Source organism: Culex pipiens, chromosome 1 (genome assembly GCF_016801865.2).
Source record: "Culex pipiens pallens isolate TS chromosome 1, TS_CPP_V2, whole genome shotgun sequence".
NCBI classification, from domain to species: domain Eukaryota; kingdom Metazoa; phylum Arthropoda; class Insecta; order Diptera; family Culicidae; genus Culex; species Culex pipiens.
This window is the reverse complement of record NC_068937.1, coordinates 49,528,139-49,550,202: the sequence shown is the minus strand read 5'-3', so window position 1 is coordinate 49,550,202 and position 22,064 is coordinate 49,528,139. Positions and strand designations below refer to the sequence as shown.

At 37.8% G+C, this 22,064-nt stretch overlaps 1 protein-coding gene across 1 annotated transcript; it reads left to right on the top strand.

Moving 5' to 3' along the window:
- The first annotated feature begins 8,094 nt into the window (after nucleotides 1-8,094).
- LOC120419683 (heterochromatin protein 1-like) lies at nucleotides 8,095-8,716 on the top strand. Its single transcript, XM_039582469.2, has 2 exons — nucleotides 8,095-8,376; nucleotides 8,586-8,716. Exons 1-2 carry the CDS (start codon nucleotides 8,215-8,217, stop codon nucleotides 8,688-8,690), a joined length of 267 nt encoding a protein of 88 aa, XP_039438403.1. The 5' UTR covers nucleotides 8,095-8,214; the 3' UTR covers nucleotides 8,691-8,716.
- The last annotated feature ends 13,348 nt before the right edge of the window (nucleotides 8,717-22,064 follow it).

Genomic DNA, 22,064 nt, shown 5'->3' with positions numbered 1-22,064 from the left:
ACTTATTTATCCTGTCCTCAACTGACAAAAGAACAGGAGAACCTGCTAGACAGACTAATCCCCGTTTGGCTCCACCACCAGACAAGTGAATCTCCGCAACATACGGCACGGATGCCGTTGTAAAGTGTCAACTCAGGGATCAGACTGGACCATCCGGAGATCCGGTGACAACTTGACAGCCCGATTGTTCCAGAACTGACACTTTTCGTTTCCCTCCGAATGCCAAAATGGGTGCACCACACTTGTGGTGTTAAAAGTTGAGAGATGAAAAAAAGGGATCAAGTTTAATTACAAAACCTGATATCGGTCTATTTTTTCGGAAACCTTTCAACTCCAAGGGGTGTTGAGGGCAAACACGTTCAAGTTATGCAAATCTACACGGTACTAATCGTGCGTAATCCCAAGTTGAACGGATCAACAAGTGCGTTTCGGTTTCACTTCCAAACACATGTGTTCACACCAAACAAGTCGTCCTTTTGGAACCTGCCCGGCCCTTTGACGGGTGAAACATAATTTACGGACTAGCTCCAACTTTTTTTTTATCGAAATTTATGCAAACTATTCACCAGCGCTAACACGTGGAGCGCGCGCGAGAACGAATGAAGCGCATACATTTCCATAATGCCCTCATGTGTGACGACGACGACGACCAAGAGTCCGCAAGAGTCTTCCGAGCTTCTTCTGGAGTTGGCGACAGACGTGTCTGGTCCGGAATGGACTCCCGCCAAGTTCTTCTACGAGGTAGTAAGTTTTGCCTTTTTTTCGGCGTTTTGTTTTGGTTCTTTTTCTATCTTCCTGGCAGCAGGTCGGAGTCGTCTAGTTGAATCCGGTCGTGTGATATGAATGCCAACGAAGTTCATTCGAAGCGAATAAAATTTTGCTGCTGAAAAGTTTCGGGCAAAGTGAGTCAATAAAGAGCTCGAGGACTTTGTGTGTGTGGGAAATGATGAAGATCTGGAAGTGGCGTTGAGTGGTGCTTGACTTTGGCAAATGACTTCCCAGATTTGCAAGTTTAGTTGAAAACAATTGCTCGTGATTTGGCACACGTTAAACGGTTATATTTCATGGGAAATTGAATCAAACTTGTTCGTGGAAGTTGTGGGCATTGGACAGAAAGCATCAAAAAGCTTGCGAAGTTGTAAATATATTGGTACATCAATAATTTTATAAACCAACAAGCCAAAATTGACAAATTCATAGATTTTGTAAATTTTGGTAAATTTTGGTAAATTTTGGTAAATTTTGGTAAATTTTGGTAAATGTTGGTCAATTTTGGTCAATTTTGGTCAATTTTGATCAATTTTTGTCAATTTTAGTCAATTTTGGTAAATTTTGATTAATTTTAGTCAATTTTAGTAAATTTAAGTCGATTTAAGTCAATTTTAGTCAATTTAAGTCAATTTTAGTAAATTTTAGTAAATTTTAGAAAATTTTAGTAAATTTTAGTAAATTTTAGTAAATTTTAGTAAATTTTAGTAAATTTTAGTAAATTTTAGTAAATTTTAGTAAATTTTAGTAAATTTTAGTAAATTTTAGTAAATTTTAGTAAATTTTAGTAAATTTTAGTAAATTTTAGTAAATTTTAGTAAATTTTAGTAAATTTTAGTAAATTTTAGTAAATTTTAGTAAATTTTAGTAAATTTTAGTAAATTTTAGTATGTTTTTGTAAATTTTTAGTAAATTTTAGTATTTTTTTGTAAATTTTAGTAAATTTTAGTAAATTTTAGTAAATTTTAGTAAATTTTTGTAAATTTTAGTAAATTTTAGTAAATTTTAGTAAATTTTAGTAAATTTTAGTAAATTTTAGTAAATTTTAGTAAATTTTAGTAAATTTTAGTAAATTTTAGTAAATTTTAGTAAATTTTAGTAAATTTTAGTAAATTTTAGTAAATTTTAGTAAATTTTAGTAAATTTTAGTAAATTTTAGTAAATTTTAGTAAATTTTAGTAAATTTTAGTAAATTTTAGTAAATTTTAGTATGTTTTTGTAAATTTTTAGTAAATTTTAGTATTTTTTTGTAAATTTTAGTTAATTTTAGTAAATTTTAGTCAATTTTGACAATTTTGACAATTTTGACAATTTTGACAATTTTGACAATTTTGACAATTTTGACAATTTTGACAATTTTGACAATTTTGACAATTTTGACAATTTTGATAATTTTGACAATTTTGACAATTTTGACAATTTTGACAATTTTGACAATTTTGACAATTTTGACAATTTTGACAATTTTGACAATTTTGACAATTTTGACAATTTTGACAATTTTGACAATTTTGACAATTTTGACAATTTTGACAATTTTGACAATTTTGACAATTTTGACAATTTTGACAATTTTGACAATTTTGACAATTTTGACAATTTTGACAATTTTGACAATTTTGACAATTTTGACAATTTTGACAATTTTGACAATTTTGACAATTTTGACAATTTTGACAATTTTGACAATTTTGACAATTTTGACAATTTTGACAATTTTGACAATTTTGACAATTTTGACAATTTTGACAATTTTGACAATTTTGACAATTTTGACAATTTTGACAATTTTGACAATTTTGACAATTTTGACAATTTTGACAATTTTGACAATTTTGACAATTTTGACAATTTTGACAATTTTGACAATTTTGACAATTTTGACAATTTTGACAATTTTGACAATTTTGACAATTTTGACAATTTTGACAATTTTGACAATTTTGACAATTTTGACAATTTTGACAATTTTGACAATTTTGACAATTTTGCCAATTTTGCCAATTTTGCCAATTTTGACAATTTTGCCAATTTTGACAATTTTGCCAATTTTGACAATTTTGACAATTTTGACAATTTTGACAATTTTGACAATTTTGATAATTTTGACAATTTTGACAATTTTGACAATTTTGACAATTTTGACAATTTTGACAATTTTGACAATTTTGACAATTTTGACAATTTTGACAATTTTGACAATTTTGACAATTTTGACAATTTTGACAATTTTGACAATTTTGACAATTTTGACAATTTTGACAATTTTGACAATTTTGACAATTTTGACAATTTTGACAATTTTGACAATTTTGACAATTTTGACAATTTTGACAATTTCGACAATTTTGACAATTTTGACAATTTTGACAATTTTGACAATTTTGACAATTTTGACAATTTTGACAATTTTGACAATTTTGACAATTTTGACAATTTTGACAATTTTGACAATTTTGACAATTTTGACAATTTTGACAATTTTTACAATTTTGACAATTTTGACAATTTTGACAATTTTGCCAATTTTGCCAATTTTGACAATTTTGACAATTTTGACAATTTTGCCAATTTTGACAATTTTGACAATTTTGACAATTTTGACAATTTTGACAATTTTGACAATTTTGATAATTTTGACAATTTTGACAATTTTGACAATTTTGACAATTTTGACAATTTTGACAATTTTGACAATTTTGACAATTTTGACAATTTTGACAATTTTGACAATTTTGACAATTTTGCCAATTTTGCCAATTTTGCCAATTTTGCCAATTTTGCCAATTTTGCCAATTTTGACAATTTTGCCAATTTTGACAATTTTGACAATTTTGACAATTTTGACAATTTTGACAATTTTGACAATTTTGACAATTTTGACAATTTTGACAATTTTGACAATTTTGATAATTTTGACAATTTTGAAAATTTTGACAATTTTGACAATTTTGACAATTTTGACAATTTTGACAATTTTGACAATTTTGACAATTTTGACAATTTTGACAATTTTGACAATTTTGACAATTTTGACAATTTTGACAATTTTGACAATTTTGACAATTTTGACAATTTTGACAATTTTGACAATTTTGCCTATTTTGCCAATTTTGCCAATTTTGACAATTTTGACAATTTTGACAATTTTGCCAATTTTGACAATTTTGACAATTTTGACAATTTTGACAATTTTGACAATTTTGACAATTTTGACAATTTTGACAATTTTGACAATTTTGACAATTTTGACAATTTTGACAATTTTGACAATTTTGACAATTTTGACAATTTTGACAATTTTGACAATTTTGACAATTTTGACAATTTTTGTTTATTTGTTTTAGTTTCAGTGAAAGTGTCTGCTACTTTTTTATTTATATTTTTCAAATCCCGAGAGCAATCTAAACGAGAATCAAAACAAAAACAGAATCAGAAAAGTGGAGCCAATTTAGCGAGAATGATCGTAACTTCGATAGTGTTTTGTTTCTTTCTGTTTTGCTCTTCAGTCTTCAAATGAGGGATTTAAACAGAAAGCGGGAAGGCGCTGCATAGTTGCCGAGAGCTGTAGTGGCCAAGTCACGTACGCCCCTTTCGCCAAACCTGAACGTGACTCATCCAGATCAGGTGATTCTGTTGACCTCTCTTAGTTAGGCGATTGGATGTTTGAAGATTGTTTTTGTTTTTGTTTTTGTAGTTTAATTTTTAGATTCTGGAAGAACAGATTTCTCTCTAAAAATAATGATCTTTTTCCGTCAAAAACCAGTTCCCTTCCACCTTATGCCACAACAGCATGATTCACACTTGTCTCCGCGACATCAATTCATCATCTAGGCGAAGACCTGTTGGCAGTTGGCAGGTCCCCGGTGGGTATCCTCGTTACAAACCAGTTGACAACCTTTAGGTTCTATTCTTCTGTCTGCGTTACAAAAAGGGTGAGCACCACAAATTTCCATAATGCAAATGCGCGTAAATAAAAGCCCCGAAAATTCCGATTCACCTATCGGTTACACATAACCTCAAATGAAAAAAAAAAAAGTCTGGAGGGAAATTCCGAGGGGATTCGCCGCCCGAAACTATTCCAAGGGTGCGCGCTCGAGTGACGGTTAGGTGCATCAATTCAATCACGAAAGCCGGTATCATCACCTGCATAAAAGACTTACCAACTTGCTCAGAGGGTAGAGTGGCGGAAAAAAAGAATCAAGAAGTACACAAGTGAATAATAAATGACGAGTAATAACCTGCTTTTACCGTGATTAAATACAGTCAGGAAGAGTTGCAGCCAGGTAGCCAGGAGGGCAAGGGGATTCAACGAAAGGTGAACACAATATCGTTACATCGATATCATATTGCACCGATCTGAACTGTCTGTCAGTTTGCGGGGCGCAAGTAGCTGTCAGACTGTAATCAAATATCCCAATTGGACCCCTTCGAAGAAAAAAAAAGAGGGGTACCGTAAACCGGGGTGACTTTGATAGGATTTCAATTTGTTTTTGGAATGTTTTCCAACTGTTAAGGTTTTTCTCAAGATTATTATTTTTAAAACATGTACTGGGGTATGCCACACAAAGTCCATGCACTATTTTTGAAAAAAAGTTTTTTCAATAGTAATTGGAAAAATAGTTACGTTAAAAATTCTTAGTTTAAATTCCGGGGTGACTTTGATAGTCGTAGTTTTTCTTGTTAAAATCAGATTTGAGGTGTTCAAACTTTATTTTTACGTCAAATGTACCATCACTAAGGTTGCTGATACAGTTTTAAAGAAAGAAAATCAATGTTTATATTTAGTTAACTAAGTTTATGTTCTTTTTAACAAAATACATATAAATTTCAGGTAAAATTGTTAAAATGTTGGAATTTTTCCTTAAATTCGTGAAAATTAGTTTTGTCTACAAAATTATCGATTTATATTGCATTTTATACTAAATTCAAAGCACGAATCACAAGTTTTCACATTTTACATGAAATTTGTTCAACTGAAATTGCCTTTAAATTTGGAGATTTTATTGAAATGTGTTTTAAAAACACATATAATTTATTATTTACAAACTTTTTTTACCATCTCCTAGTAGAAAATTGTCCAAAGAATCCGAAAATGCATTCCGTTTTCCGATTCAAAATCATGTTCATTGATAAAATCATGACACTTTGAGAAGTTTTAAATAAAGCCTTTCATCAACATTTTCTTAGTTATAGTTAACTAACTATTTAAACTTTTCAAAATTTTATGAAAAGTTCTTCTTTAGGTACTTTGAACACTTCTCTACCCCGGTCAGTATGATTACAAACCATTCCGTATGTAATTTATTTGTACTCTTCATTTTGCGGAAAAATCTCAAACCTATCAAAGTCACCCCGGCTATCAAAGTCACCCCGTTTTACGGTACCAAATAAACCATAACCGCGCGGTGTTTTCGTATGGAAATTGATTCAAATCGCTCGCCTACCTAGACCAAAGCAATCCGAAAAGATCACAGGCCACAGATAAGTCGGTGATGGTTATTTATTAGAGGGGTACAATTACCCATACGGAACCCCGTAAGAAATCCTATCGGGACTACATTAATCAGCCCTTTTTAGCATAATGGTGGGAAAACAAACAGCGTTTCATCCTTTTTTCTGTCTGTTTCACCCAAGGATTACGAAAATTCACACCTGTTGTTTTGACCGTGCGTCGTTAAAAATAATGACAGATACAAAAGATCGCCCGACATCGGGGTGACTAATGTAGGTGGTGCAATCAGTTTTTCCCGAATAATTACACCTCTTGGGCTGTAACGTCTTAGTTAGTGTGACGAACACCTGAAGGGTCGTCGTCCACCTGGGAGGATATCGGCAAACAGCTTTGGTCACGGTGTTTGGACCCTCGCGAGAGGTGGAGCCCCCCGGTAATTAATTGTGGGACTCGGTGATTACTTCTTTCTCGGGTTTATTTATTTGGGTGCGGTGTGTAATTACCATACACAGAGAGGAAGGTGCCATCTGTTGCTGGGTATTTTTTCGTGGGTACAGAGTATGGAACGGAAAATCAATTGAAAATGATGATTCTGAAGTTTTTATTTGGCTTGTACATTTAAATTTGTTTGACAAAGTTTTAAAAAAATCTCATTTGATTGAAAACGTATACTTGGCAAAATGTACACTTACTCAACTGCTAAAAATCGTGAGGCACTTCAAATAATCAATTCTGGATCAAATTGGAGCATCATACGTTCTACGATAATTAGATAAAAAGATTCTCAAATTTATAAGCCTTGAATATGGATAATTTAACTTAATTATTTAACACATTTAAATCCACAAAATAATTTTAAAAACGTATAAGTGACCGATTTTATAAAATTTTATGTAGAAGAAATCAATAAAACACTTCCTTTTTAATTTATGCCATTTCACATCGAAAATAATGTTTTCCCTCAGAGATAAAATTAACTTGTGTTTTGTATTTTTGTCACTGAAAATGCTCATAAAAGTAGCACACAACATATATAAAATTTAAATAAAACCACAAAAATTGAGGAACGTTTAAAACTCAGTTCAGTAAAAATAGTAAGATTGAGTCCAAAATTACTCTAAAATTTCATAAAGCATGGTTATGGAACATGCGGAATGATCCCAAGTGGTCGATTTGGTTGATTGACATGTTTAGAATTGATGCATTTATTTTTTTAATTTACTTGACATAATCTATATATATATATATATTAGGGTGGGTCATTTTTTTCGAAAGTGCTCGGATCCGGCTGAAATAAAGTCCATATTGTAGAGGGTACCCATAGGGACTCTCATACCAAATTTGAGCTCATTTGGTTGAAAACTGGCTTGTCGCTCGGGGGTTAAAGTTTACATGGAAATTACTATGGAAAACGCGTGCTTTAGCTTCAAACGCTCCTACAAGCTAAGCGACAAACTTTAGTCCACACTTACACTAGGTAGCCGTGTCGGGGGTGGTCCAAGGAACATTTTTCTCTAAGGGTTCATGGTCATCCGTTCAACCCTGAGCTTGCGCAAAGCCGAAACATCCGGCGACGCCGGAATTCTTCGAAATCTCAGTTTTAACGGTCAACGCATGCTACAAACTATGACAGAAGCATCGTTTGATTGAATGGAAAACGCGACGCCAAACGTCAACTCACTGTTTGGAAGCTAATGTGAGGGTTTGCCTTTTGGTTTGCGCTTTTCCAACAAAGTGTTTTTTTCTTGAAAAATAAAATGGTTTTCAATAGGTAAGTTGAAAATAATCATGGCCTCCGAACCCGAGTTCGTTGTAGAGCGGGTCGTTGCGAAGAAAACCCGGCGCTAAAAGCTCCATTTTCAGATCAAGTGGAAGCGTTGCGAGGATTCCGAAAACACCTGGGAACCGGAGAAAAATCTCAACTGCCAGGATCTTCTGGAGAAATCTGCACGCGAGGAGGGCGAGAAGCGGGTCAGCCACGACAAGCGAACATGGATCGGGTCGTAGAAGATGGGGGGCCCTCCGGTGATTCAGGCCAAACGAACGAAGGCCAAAAACGGATTCAAAAAGGTTACGTGGCGGAGAAGTTGGAAGGAGTGCCCGAAGAGGACGGCGAACGGACGTTCCTGGTTCGTTGGAAGGGAGTCGACGAGGTAGCGGCTTCGGCTGCCGATCCCGATGATGCTATGAGACGCGGGTTCGATTCCCGCCTTATCCACTGAGCTTCTATCGGATGGTGAAGTAAAACGTCGGTCCCGGTTTCTCCTGTCTCGTCAGAGGCGCTGGAGCAGAAATCCCACGTTAGAGGAAGGCCATGCCCCGGGGGGCGTAGTGCCAATAGTTTCGTTTTCGAGTCGACGAGGTGGAACTGGTCCAGTCCAGGATGGTCCGCCTGCACGTTCCGGCGCTGGTGATTTATTTCTATGAGAGCCGTATCATCAACGCGGCCAAGATAAGCGTGCAGTAGAAGTTTAAGTGATACAATGTTGAAGATATTCATGAAACTAGTAAAATAACTTTTATTGGTCTTAAAAATAAAAAATATAAAAAAACTATACTTTCTTAGTATGTTTCTTACAAGTAGAAATATTATTCACGTAAACCAATGCTAACAGCTTCAATAAGGACAATAATTTCATGTCCTGTCCATCCCGATGGCTCTTCCGGTGAACATCTCGCCGACGATGCCGCTGGACCAGACGAACCCCAAGCCGGCTATTCCGCTGGCACTGTGCATCGAGCAACCGCTTCCCTCCACGAAGTCCAACCGTAACTACCTATGTCCTGCCATCCCGATGACTACTCCGGTGAACCCCTCGCCGTCGATTCCGCTGGCCATGTAGGACGATTAACTGTTTCCGTGCACGATGTCCTACCACATAAAAGGGTTTTTTTATTCAATTATGTTTCTTGCATACCTTAATTCGAATAATTCTCTATAGAAATAAGCATGAAAACAATTATGAATAATTTGTTATTTAATTCAAAAAGTAAACACCACAATGATGAACCTTTTTTTTCCTTAAAACAGCGAGTTGACGTTTGGCGTCGCGTTTTCCATTCAATCAAACGATGCTTCTGTCATAGTTTGTAGCATGCGTTGACCGTTAAAACTGAGATTTCGAAGAATTCCGGCGTCGCCGGATGTTTCGGCTTTGCGCAAGCTCAGGGTTGAACGGATGACCATGAACCCTTAGAGAAAAATGTTCCTTGGACCACCCCCGACACGGCTACCTAGTGTAAGTGTGGACTAAAGTTTGTCGCTTAGCTTGTAGGAGCGTTTGAAGCTAAAGCACGCGTTTTCCATAGTAATTTCCATGTAAACTTTAACCCCCGAGCGACAAGCCAGTTTTCAACCAAATGAGCTCAAATTTGGTATGAGAGTCCCTATGGGTACCCTCTACAATATGGACTTTATTTCAGCCGGATCCGAGCAATTTCAAAAAAATGACCCACCCTAATATATATATAAAATTTCGACGGTTTTGTTCGAACGCGAAGGTTCTTACGCTAAAAAGTTACAACTTTGGCCACTCTAGAACCGATTCCGGAAGATCTGCAGTTTGTATGGGAAAAGTTGCGTAAAATCAAATTTTGATCAAAGGAGGCTGAATAAGCAAACAAGCAAGAAACGTCAGGAAACCAAAAAGGGCAGGACGAAGTTTGCCGGGAAGAGCTTGTATTACATACAAACTTTGAACTCAGGTAGAATGACGTATGGATTTTTTACCCAAATTTTAAAGTTCAATTTAGGCCGTTGCAAATATTTTTTGAAGTTTATGTCCCTCAAATCAAAGTGAGGAATGGCAAAAAAAGTTAAAAAAATGAAATTACATGTCAATATTGGAATAAAAAAAAGTGTTTTAAATGTCCAGTTGTTTTGCAATCATAAATTTCCAAAATTTTCTAAGTAGGGGAAATATACCCATTTTAATCACTCTAAGCCGTCCGACCAATTCTCATCACTTTTGTCGTTTTCCGCTATTAAATCAACATTTTCAGGTGCATCAACAATGGAGAGTTGCTTGCTCACTTTTATTTGAGCTATTTATTACTTTGGAATAGTCAAAAACACTTTATGAAGGCTGTAATTCATGATCAAAGGGCTGATATGCCGATAATAGAAATAGGCTGAAAAAGGGTATAGTTCCCCTAGTGATAGAAAATTTATTTTCGCGAGAATAAAAAGCTTTTGCGGTGCTAAATATTGTAATTTCATAAAAGTTCAAAATATTTTTAAACGAGCCCAAACATGCTGAATATGATTATCAATGCAGATAAAGGCAATTTAAATTTTTCTCAGTTTATTAGACTCCTATTTCCATTGAAATTTTAATGTTTTTTGAAAACATATTTTTTTGCCTCTTGATTTTGCGGATCAATTTTGAAGGGGGTGGTGGGGGTGGTGGGGTTGCGGGGGCGACGTAAACTTTTGAAAATATTTGCAAGGCCTAAATCAATAAATAAAAAAAAAATCAAATTAAATAACAGTTTTGCAAAAAAATCAATTTCGTTATTTTTATTTTCCTTTTTTAATGTTGAAATATTTAGCGCAAAAGAACAAATTTAATGAACTCCCAACGGTCATAAATATTTGTTCGATTATCTGAAGGCCTCGGAAAAATTTAACTTCGAATAATCGAATCGAAAAACAAAATTTTCGTTGTCTTATTTTTGACTGTCGAGCTTAAGGTAGAATCCCTAAAGTACGCTAAAATGATTTAGAATTTTTATATACAAGATGGCGGCCAAAATGGCGGTGATGCAATATTGAAAAAATGCATTTTATTTTTAAATGGGCAATCAACTACTCAAATTTGACTAAAATGGGTTCGTAGAACTCAAATTTTATGTTAAAAGCTAGAAAATAAAAATAATACGAAAACACATTATTTTTGTTCGTGATTCGATTATCCGAAGTCTCATACAAACCTAATCGAACATCGGATAATCGAGTCTGGGCTGTAATGGTAATGTTTTCTTTCAATGAAATAGAAAAAAAAAATCTCGTTTATCAACACTTATGATTCGAAATAAAACATAATCTCCATTATTTATAAAGCAAAACAAAAAATTGGACAATGTAAATACATGAAATTGTAAATTAAAGAAATTGAAAAAAAAAATCTCCTTTTCATAGATTTTATTCTGATAGCGTTCGTTTCAAAATAAATTTAAACTTGTGAACTTCCATCCATAAACCACGTGGACACTTTTTTGAAATCTAGGACCCCCCTCCCTCTCGTGGATAATTTCCATACAAAACAAATTTTTTTTTTGTTAGATTTAAGACATCAAATTGATCAGATATTTCATGCATAGATTTTGGTTTCAAGAATATTTAGATACCATTTCTGTGTGTACAATGGAGCTTTGCCGAGCTTCCGTGGCCGTGAGGTTACGGGTTTCGCCTTGTAAGCGGAAGGTGATGGGCAAAGTCAGATCCCTTAAAAGAGTAAATATGTTCACTGGGAATACTGACCGGTAGGGGATGGGTTTCGACTAGCAGCGTGCTGGGTTTCCAATCCAGAGGTCATGAGTTTGATTCTCGTACCGGGATGATGAAGTTTAAATGGACTATATGGACTACATGATCTATTTAGACAAATGAAATACGCAAAATGGCTTCTTTGGTTATTCGGTATGATTCGCTACAAAGAGAGCAGCTTGCATTTTTTTTGCAGAATTTTTCATACCCTCATTTAAAACCATTTCAATTACTGTTATCGCAAAATCACCACCACTCAATTTGAACTGAATAAAGAACGAAGAAGAAAGAAGTCAATAAAACCCCCGAACGCCCGCCTCAAATAGAGTCAGTTTATTTTACTTTTCAATTTCATCTACCACTTGAGCGCGAATGCGCCCGAGATTGATATCTAATTTTTCCCTCTGCTCTGTTAATTTTTTCTAATGTCAGCGAACAGATTGAAAAATAAAAATCCAATTTTCCACTGAACTGACACTGGTGCAGTAGTCTGTTGGCAGTGGTTTAATACCCAAACAAACAAACACAGAGAGTCGAGCCGTGCGTCGCCATTTATTTGCTCAAATAGAGTCAGTCAACATCGGGCCATTGTTGGGAACAACAACAACAACAGCTCCGAATAGCTGCAACTTTGTTAATTGCCAAATGCCACCGCCCGTGAGAAAGAGCGCAAAAGAAGAGGAATGCACGGATTACAAGGGCCCTTCCCCCAGGGAACCGGTCCCGGGGACGACGCCCGTGCACGTGGTACCCGCATTTTAAAATTTGAATAAACACTAATAAACTACTTATTTTATTGCAGTTTTTTGCTTGCTTGCTGCTACCGAACGAACACCCCTTCGAACTGATCCCACATGACAGGGACGGGGGAACCCGTTTTTACGGCCGTCCTGCTTCTTCATGTTGCCTGCGAAAAAGGGTCATCGAAGAGGGCCCTGATTTTTCAACTCGGATATTGTGTTTAGTTTGTAAATCACGATGCGACGCATCAGAAATCAAAGCAAGTCTTGGGTTTCGGCAGGGTTGCCAGATTTGGTGATTTTATCTTGTTCTGACAGAATCTTTTGGTTTTTTACAGTTTTTCTGTCAGTTACTTCTGGTTCTGAAATTTTACGTTCGATTTCCTTTGACTAAGAATTGGTATCAGTGAAAAATAACAAACCTAACAGATCAACAGAGAAATCCCCAAATCTGGCAACCCTGACCTTCAACCCCGCCGCGCCAACTTCGATCACGACGAGGGAGTGAACTAGCAAGAGCGTGAGGTTAGGTGTAAATGAAGTGGTCGCGCCGGCCCTCGTCAATACGGCGCAGAGGGAATCTCCCTCGGGGATCGACCGGCCACCAGCGGTGGCCACAGCGTGTGAAAGTTCTTCCGAAAGTAAATACAACTTTTTGATTAGATTAGACGGACAACTATTAGTGCAGTAGTTACGGGAAAACAGTAGGGGGAGTGCCCACGGAAATCAGAGGAGGGATTGTCCCCCTCCTCGAAAATCGGGAAACCTTTTTTTTTCGCGTACACTTACCATACAAGGTAATTAAATCGTAAGACAATGGCAAAGTTATTGACATTTTTCATAATTACCTGGTTCGGCTACGCGCAAAAAAAACCTTCACAGCTGACTGCTTCTGGTCTTGGTCGGAAGAAGCGATTCCCACGGAGAAGACGGTCGCGAGCGACAACACTTGCGAGGAAGAAAGTTCCCATCGAAGACGCGGTCTCCCCCAATTTCTAAGACGCGATCGAAAAAAAGTATGGAGAAGGGAATCACATCTTGGAACCTGACAAAAAAAAAATCAGGTTTACCAGAGGTGTAATTAACCAGGCTGGTGAGGTGGAAAGTGAGGGTGACCCTTTGAAGGCCGGCCTCGACTTTTATGTCTAGATCAAAACAACTTGAATTTCGGTCGAGAGGACGTGAAACGTCAAAGTGGCCAGGCACACCGCGTCAAGTTTACCGCAGAGATGATTCGTTGAATTAAACAGAGTTGAGTCTGAGTCGGCCGGGGAAGTTTTTATTGGAGTTGAAGTCAGTGTAGTTGGAAAGCTGGAGGCGAAGTCACTGGAGTACTGAAAGGGTCAAATCAACAGCAGCGCTTCCCAGTCGTAATTATATTTGGACATCTTCGTTTCACCTTACTCCCCCTGCCATCACCGAATGTCACCTCAGTCCCCAATCCATCAACCCCGAGTCCAACCAGCTCAAACAAACCCAAGATTCGATTAGAGCGCGAAAAAAACCCTGCCCTTTGTGGGCACAGACACAATACAAGAGCCCGAGAACCTGTGGCCGCCGCCGGTGGCGACCGTAAAATCGTTAGGAAAACGACTTCGCTCCAATTGATTTCACGGCTCAGTTGAACCCTCGGCCCGAACCTGCCGTCTTGTCCTCCTGCTTCTCCTTGCTTCGATTCCCGTTCCCGGGGACTACTTAAACTAATTTCGTTTAATTATATGGTGTACGCAAACGAGCTGCTCGATGGCAACGCCTGTGTCGTCCCCGTCGACAGTGACAGCCGAATATTCGTCCGAAAAAATCGAACGAACGAAAAAAAAAAAATCATTCAAAAGAAGCTCTTAATTTCCTCTTATTGTGTGTTGTGGGATCTCGACGGGTTCGCCTCGATTAGTCTCCTTCTTCTTCTGGAGTTTTGTGTGTGTTGTGTCGTAATCACAAACGCACAGCAAATAAATTACCCTCCCCGGGTTTTGTGTGTTGTTGTTCCTCGGAACGGGACCAAAACGACGGAGAATCAAAGCTAGAACACGACAACTCGAGAAAGTTTTGCGCGCGGCGTCCGATCTCTTGTTGGCGGTCCGAAGAAGAAGAGTAGGCGATGGACGGAGAAAGACGCACACGTGCATTGATCGAAGAGTGCGACGACGGCGGGACTTGGCTGGAGGAGAAGTAAAGCGGTTAGGACGGGAAGAACGTGGTGTGACACATGGATGAGGGGGAGATGGAAAAGAGGAAGCAAATAAAAATAGTCTCTTGGAGTGGCATTATGAGTACAGTTTGTTTTGAAAGTTTTGATCTCAATTACGCAACAGAGGAGCCATGCCAAAAATAAAAAAAAAAATCAAACCATCCACATTAACGACCCCCGGGTCTTTTGTGGTCTCTATTGCAAGTTTCTGCTCGAACCTAGGAGTCCGATGGCTTGGAGGAGCGGCCGTGGCTGACTGGTTACGGTGTTCGCTTTGTAAGCGAATGGTTCTGGGTTCGATTCCCATCTGCTCCCAACGAGAAAGTTAAGAACACAGAATATTGCCGAATAAATGAAACGTGTCCAAAGGCTCCGTCGGTTTCTTCTCCGCGCAGCTCGAAAATCAAACCAAAAAATATTTCGTCACCAAAAATCTGCATGAAAACCTTAGGGGTTTGCAAAACAGCAACGAAAAACTGCATGAAATCTGCCTAACTGCCTGAAAATCAGCAGTTTTTCCTCACAGCTACTCGAAATCCTTGATGTTTTGTTTCAAAAACATTAGTTTTTAGGCTGGCGCGGAGAAGAACAAGATGCCCCGTCGCCGGCGAGATGGCCATTTTTCTTTGAATCGACAATATGAATATGAACGAAAAATTCAAAGGCGGGGTTCGATCCTCCGTCCTTTGGATTGGTAAGCAAAAATGCTAACCACTAGGCCATGACGACTTGGTGAGCGTGGACTGGAATTAGGAATACTGTTACAGAGAGCGAGTTGTGGCGCTATAACCACGGCAAATAGTGTCAAGGGCATTCGTGGAAATACAATGTCCCATCCCAGAGGGTCCCGGAGTACCAAACCTTCTTAGCATGGTGCTCCCAACGAATACAACCAAATCTCGGAGCGTATGGTGGTGTGTCCCCACGCTTCTTCCTCCCCTGTCGATTCAGAATTGTGTTGTTGTTCGAACACTCAGTGCTCAAACTCAACCCAATTACGAGTCATCTCTGCGATACGGCTTTACGCAATAGGCCTGGCCGCTTTAACACTTGTGATGTTTCAATGCATTCCGATGCAATGGCGCACTACAAATGTTAATAAATGACAAGAAGAGTGCTAGGCGTCATCTAACCTAAGGCACTCTCCAGGATCCCTTCGGAAGATTGGCTGCGCTAGGGTCTGATTAGATTAGATTAGATTAGATTAGAACCTAGGAGTCCGATGGCTTGAATGGGGAGAGCACCCAAACCTCTTTCTACTCCAAGGAACCTTCCACCCCAGTGTTTGAACTGACGACCTTCGGATTGCGAGTCCAACCGCCGCCAGCGATTCCACCGGAGTAAGCTTGGTTTGGTGTGTTGTTTGTACTTATGGCATGGAGACGACTCCTACACCTGGAATGACTTATCGGCCTAACAACCAAGGCCGGGACCGACATTATACTTCCTCATCCGATGGAAGGTTGGAGCAGATGGGAATCGAACCCAGAATCATCCGCTTACAAAGCGGACAGCGTAACCATTCGGCCATGCACTGCCAATGAGGAGCCATGTGTCAATACTCAATAACTAATTTGTTTAAGAAAAACAAAAAAAAATTATCGATCTTAGCTTGGCTAGACAAAAATAACATTAAAATTGTAACAAGCTAATGACAAAAATTTCCATCAATTAATCCCTACGTAATTTTTTGATTGAACCTCTATATTTGCACAGAAAGAGGGTACATCTCACTATTTTTACAAAAATTAATAACTCGGCTTCAGATTTTTTGGCCATATTTCTCTAAAGTTCAAAAGTTGCGGGGTTTTGTCCCTTTAAACATATCAAAAAATCTCGAAAATCAAAAAATACGTATTTTGGGAAATTTAGTTTTTGTAAAAAAAAAATTATTTAAAAATCGGCAAAAAAAATCCTTGTAACTATTTTTTCTCAATAGTCCTCAACAATACCTACAACTTTGCCGAAGACACCAAATTGATCAGAAAATTCACTCAAAAGTTACAGCTGTTTATATACTTACGGACCATTTTTGTATAAACATTTGCCAAAATTGTATGGAGACTTGTATGGGTGAACCAATCACACAAAATAGCTTCTTTGGCCAAAGGGAAGGCTCCCACAAAGTTTGAGCCAAATCAAAAAATACAAATAAAATCCATTTCCGGCTTTAGTAGAGAGTACTGCAAAGAAATATAGTAAGAATATCTGCGGTCAGATGTTTCTGGTATTCAGTTTCATAAAATAAGAAGGAAAATTTTGTTTGCCGTGATTTGATTTTTCGATAATTACTATTTTTCATAACATTACCTTGGCAAAGTTATTGCTTGTTTTTCTTGGCTCAAAAAATGTATTTTTGCCGAGTTGGATAAATACGACAAGTGCTGAAAAAATCAACATTTACAACGACAACAAAATTTTTTACCATTCTTAAAAAAAACACAGTTCTACTTTTCAGCACTTCAATGGGTGCTGAATAGTTGAACTTTTCAGCACTAATATCGAATGTAACATTTTTTTTAATTTTGACGGGTAAATTTACTTGACACATAAATGTTTACCATAAAATTCAATTCAAAAGCTTTTTTCGGAATTGCAAAAAATGTTGTAAACAACTCTTTGCAAAACTGGATTGTTTAGAACTCGTCATATTTATTATTTTTTCATTGAGATCTTTTCGAACACGCACGAAACAAAATGTTCATCGTTCGGTCAAAACGTTCATCGTTTGTGTAAAACGAGAGAGAATTGGGAGAAAAATGTCCATTTCCGGTCTCTTTTCGCTCAATTATCTCCCATTTATCGTCGAATTCCTTCATTTTCTTGACATTCGCGTCCTACTTCCTACTCCCTGATTCCTGTTTGTAACTTTTACATGCATTTGAGTTCATCGCTCATAAATTTGAGTTCATGAAAACCTACCAAAGAAATAGAGAATATCCAACTCGGTAAACGACTCGTGCTGAAGAAACAATGTTCTTTTTGCTTTTTCTTGCTTAAACTACTATTTTGCAGAGTTCGAAAACTCACTCCCGAGTAAGTCAAACATGAGGAAAAACTAAGTGACCTGCGAGTAAATTACTCAACACTCTCGATGGACCTTCCTCATTTACTCACAAAGAGGGCTCTGAGGGCTCATGTGGGTTATTTTAGAAAACAAAATTCGATATGTCAGTGCTATAAAATATAAGTTTTGAATCACAGTAGTTCGATTCCTGATTTTTTACCTGTTTTTTTCTTTTTTTTTTTTCAAAGAGTTTACGCGATTTTTTACCAGTGTGTAACAGGTCGTATCGAGGTCCGATTTGGATGAAACTTTCAGCGTTAGTTTGTCTATACATGAGATGAAATCATGCCAAATATGAGCCCTCTACGGCAAAGGGAAGTGGGGTAAAACGGGCATTAAAGTTTGAGGTCCAAAAAACATGAAAAATCATAAAATTGCTCCCATTTTTGTAAAATTTGATCAATTCTTATCCTCAGGAGTGCATTCGAAAGATCTTTCGAAGCCCATTAAAATGAGCTATAGACATCCGAGATTGGTATGACTTTTTCTCATAGATTTTGCAAATTACTGTTAAAAATTGATATTTTAAAAACCCCCATACACCCAAAGGAAAAATATATCTCAAAATCTGCAACAGTGGATTTGCTGCAGAAAATGTCACATTTTATAACATTTTTTGCAGCAAGTCCCTAGATCATTTTTGCCCGCGTGTAAACATTTCAGCGATGCCCATGATCGCATAAATGTCCCATATGCATTTTTATCCGGGCCGGGTCCGGTGGTTTAGTGGTTAGCGTGGTAGCCTCTAAATCCCAGTATGGCCTGGGTTCAATCCCAGACAGACCCGGTGGCATTTTTCGAGACGAGATTTGCCTGATCACGCCTTCTATCGGATGGGGAAGTAAAACGTCGGTCCATTAGCGTAAAAGAGGTTTTGAGTGACTCACCACACATAACCTTCGGACGCCTAGAAATGAGCAGAAACTTGCAACAGAGCCCACAAAAGACCCGGGGGTCGTTAAAGTGGATTGCTTTGCTTTTTTTTTTTTGCATTTTTATCACATTTGAGTTATTCGAGTTATTGATGCAGTTTGGTTCAAAATCGTGTGCTCTTTCAAAAGAGCCTATAACATCCAGTACTTTGTTCTAGAAATCAGGAGGAAATCCAGTTTTTTCGTGAAAACTTAACACGTAGCCTTATGTGTGGGACAAACTTGCCTTGCGTTTTTCTCAGCTTGCTGTTTTTGCATATGGGACATTTATGTGAACATGGGCAGTAGGGTGGGTACGTTTTTCAAAAAGTTCTCGGATCAAGTTTTAGTATGGTTCTCCTTATAGGGCATGCCCATAGGGGCTTTCATGTCAAATATCAGCTCATTTGGTTGTAAACTGGCTGCGCGCATCAGGGTTAAAGTTTACATGGGAATTACTATGGGAAAATTGGACTTTTTGTTCAAGCGCTCCTACAGGTCTGGGAAAATCACGCGCCAACTTCTGGTATGGTCAGGCCTATGGGGAATGGTCTGGAGAACACTTTTCCCGAAGAGAGCATATGGATTCGTTGTCCCTAGACCTGGCGCATCGGCAAACAATCCGATGTCTCCGGAAACAACGGTTTTCCCTGAAAAAGCATCAAATTTTCCTTAGCATGCTATGAAAGTTTGATGAACACCGCGACGCCATACGTCAGGCAGCTACCACGTGGGTGAGAAACGGCTGGAATATTTAATTGCAAACCTTCTTTTAACTAGAAAATGATCATTTCGAGTAATCCTGATATTATTTAGTCGAATTCAGAATCTTTGCATAGCAAATTTGTATTTTTTGCAAATATTTCAACCACGTGGTAGCTGCCTGACATATGGCGTCGCGGTGTTCATCAAGCTTTCATAGCATGCTAAGGAAAATTTGATGCTTTTAGAGGGAATACCGTTGATTCCGGAGACATCGGATTGTTTGCCGATGCGCCAGGTCTAGGGACAACGAATCCATATGCTCTCTTCGGGAAAAGTGTTCTCCAAACCATTCCCCATAGGCCTGACCATACCAGAAGTTGGCGCGTGATTTTCCCAGACCTGTAGGAGCGTTTGAACAAAAAGTTCCAATTTCCCATAGTAATTCCCATGTAAACTTTAACCCTGATGCGCGCAGCCAGTTTACAACCAAATGAGCTGATATTTGGCATGAAAGTCCCTATGGGCATGCCCTACAAGGGGAACCATACTAGAACTTGATCCGAGAACTTTTTGAAAAACGTACCCACCCTAATGGGCAGTGCTGCAGTTCTCACCAACACATCTAATGCTGGCCCGTCCCCGAGCAACACTCCAAAGAGAAGCATATGTTGGTGCTCTTTCACTCGCTTTTCATCAAGCGTCCATGACGCGGTGGTAGCGTGTCGGATCAATAATTAAGAAGTTGGTGGTTCAATCCTCGTTCTGTTAAGGGTTTTTTTTTGTGTGAAATACAATCAAAAAGCCGTTGGTAATGTCGATAATTGTCGGTAACGGGCAAAAATGTCATACCCCTATATCGCAAAAAATGCATGAGGACAGTTATCATGCAGATTCTGATATACTTTCATGCCGCCATGCATCACAATCATGCGACCGCCGTTTGGGTGTATCTTTTTGCAACAGCCTCCAACACCCATACTTCCATAGGTCAAAAGTTAGGTAATTTCATGGACTATAAGCCTACGGAAGTAACTTTTTGGCCAATCGCTGTTTTTCTCATAGATTTACGATTTTTCTATAACAAACTTTTTACAACGTCAACTTTTGCCCTGTAGCCCAAGAAGACGACACATTTTGGGCTCAATTTTTACATATTCGGAATCTTCGAGAAATTTCACGTGAGATTGAAGCATTCGAGTCGTAAACTTTATATTGTTTTAATTAAATAAAACCTTTTTCGAAAAAAGTTAGATTTTGTTTACCCTGTGATGAATACCGTAAACTGGGGTCAATCGGGACACATGGGGCGAATTGAGACAGCAGTTTTAACCATGTTGGAGCACAATATTTTGATTTTTCTGGTTGGTTTCGGTTAGAACAGATTTAGGCCAACAAAATGTGTACATCCATTTACAAATTTAAAAGCTTTAAGTGCTCTAACACTGCTGTCCCTATTCAGACTGTAATCCCGATTTACCCCAGATTATGGTACGTCAAATGCTGTATCAAGTAGGCGAATATCTGTTTTACCTCGAATTCAACAAAATGTTAAAAAAATATTTTTTGAAATTCCGTTGTGATACTACTTACATTTCCTGTCATTCTTGAACGACGAAATAGCCTACTTTTCTGTACCAAAAATAACAGAATCGAATAGCAACACTTTTCAAAATCAATGCTGAAAAGTTCTACTTTTCAGCACTGAAATGGGTGCTGAAGAGTTGAACTTTTCAGCACTTGTTTCGAAAAGTAACACTTTTCAACATTTTTTTGATTTAAACGATTTATTGACAAAATACATGAAAATTCGACTTAAAATTTCACTCAATGAGTGTTTTTCGAAATTGCAAAAAATGTTGTATGGAACTCGTTGCAAAACTAGATTTTTTCAACACTCGTCGTATTTATCCAACTCGGTGAACCTCGTTGGATAAATGTACGACTCGTGCTGAAAAAATCCTTTTTTTGCAACTTGTTGCATAAACTACTATTCATTTTAAATGGCATTTTTTTTAAATCAAATTAACAACTCCTTTACTTCAAACTAACGTGAAGTTTCCCGAGGATTCCATATATTTAAAAATTGAGCCCAAAAAGTCATCCATATAATTTCGAAACTGTCTTGAAACATGTACTGTTTCAGTATTTTATGGAAAATATTTACTTTTTATTGGTATCCTTCCAGAGACAGCCATTTTTCTCCCAAAAATAAACAAATTCACCCCAATCAAGCATGTTTTACTATCCAAAGGCAACTCCTCCGGTTCGTTCCCTCCAATCCTGCAACACCCGTAAAACCGACGAGTCCTTCGCACAAGATATCTTCCATCTTTCGTTTACACCCCTATTCTTTTGCCGAAAAATTCTGTCCTTTTTACATTCACCCAACTCTCTAGAGCTGTTGCTGACAGTGTTTGATTTGTTGAGCAGGCTCAACATGTGTGCGTTCGTGTCGTAACAAGCACTTACACAAGTTGAGCAGACACCGTCTGCAACCACAACACGAAGTCACGTCAGTTTTCCCGCGCAAACCTCCGAACGTCGCGCAACATTATCGCGTCGCAACCCGAACGCTCGTGTCCGTACACGCCGGCTACCAACACCACCAAACGCAGTCGGCAGCGCGCACTTCGTGCTTCGGCACGGCCTGCTACGGCTTGTTGATTCTTGTGTATCGCGGAACACGTTTCAACACGTGGTGCTGCTACGAAGTTTCGTGTGCGCTACTGCCGGGCTGCA

What these genes read in the sequence shown, in the direction of transcription:
- LOC120419683 (XM_039582469.2), top strand. Translation starts at nt 8,215, where the DNA reads ATGGATCGGGTCGTAGAAGATGGGGGGCCCTCCGGTGATTCAGGCCAA. An exon ending in GTTGGAAGGGAGTCGACGAG is followed by an intron (nt 8,377 to 8,585) that starts GTAGCGGCTTCG and finishes CGAGTCGACGAG; the next exon opens with GTGGAACTGGTCCAGTCCAG.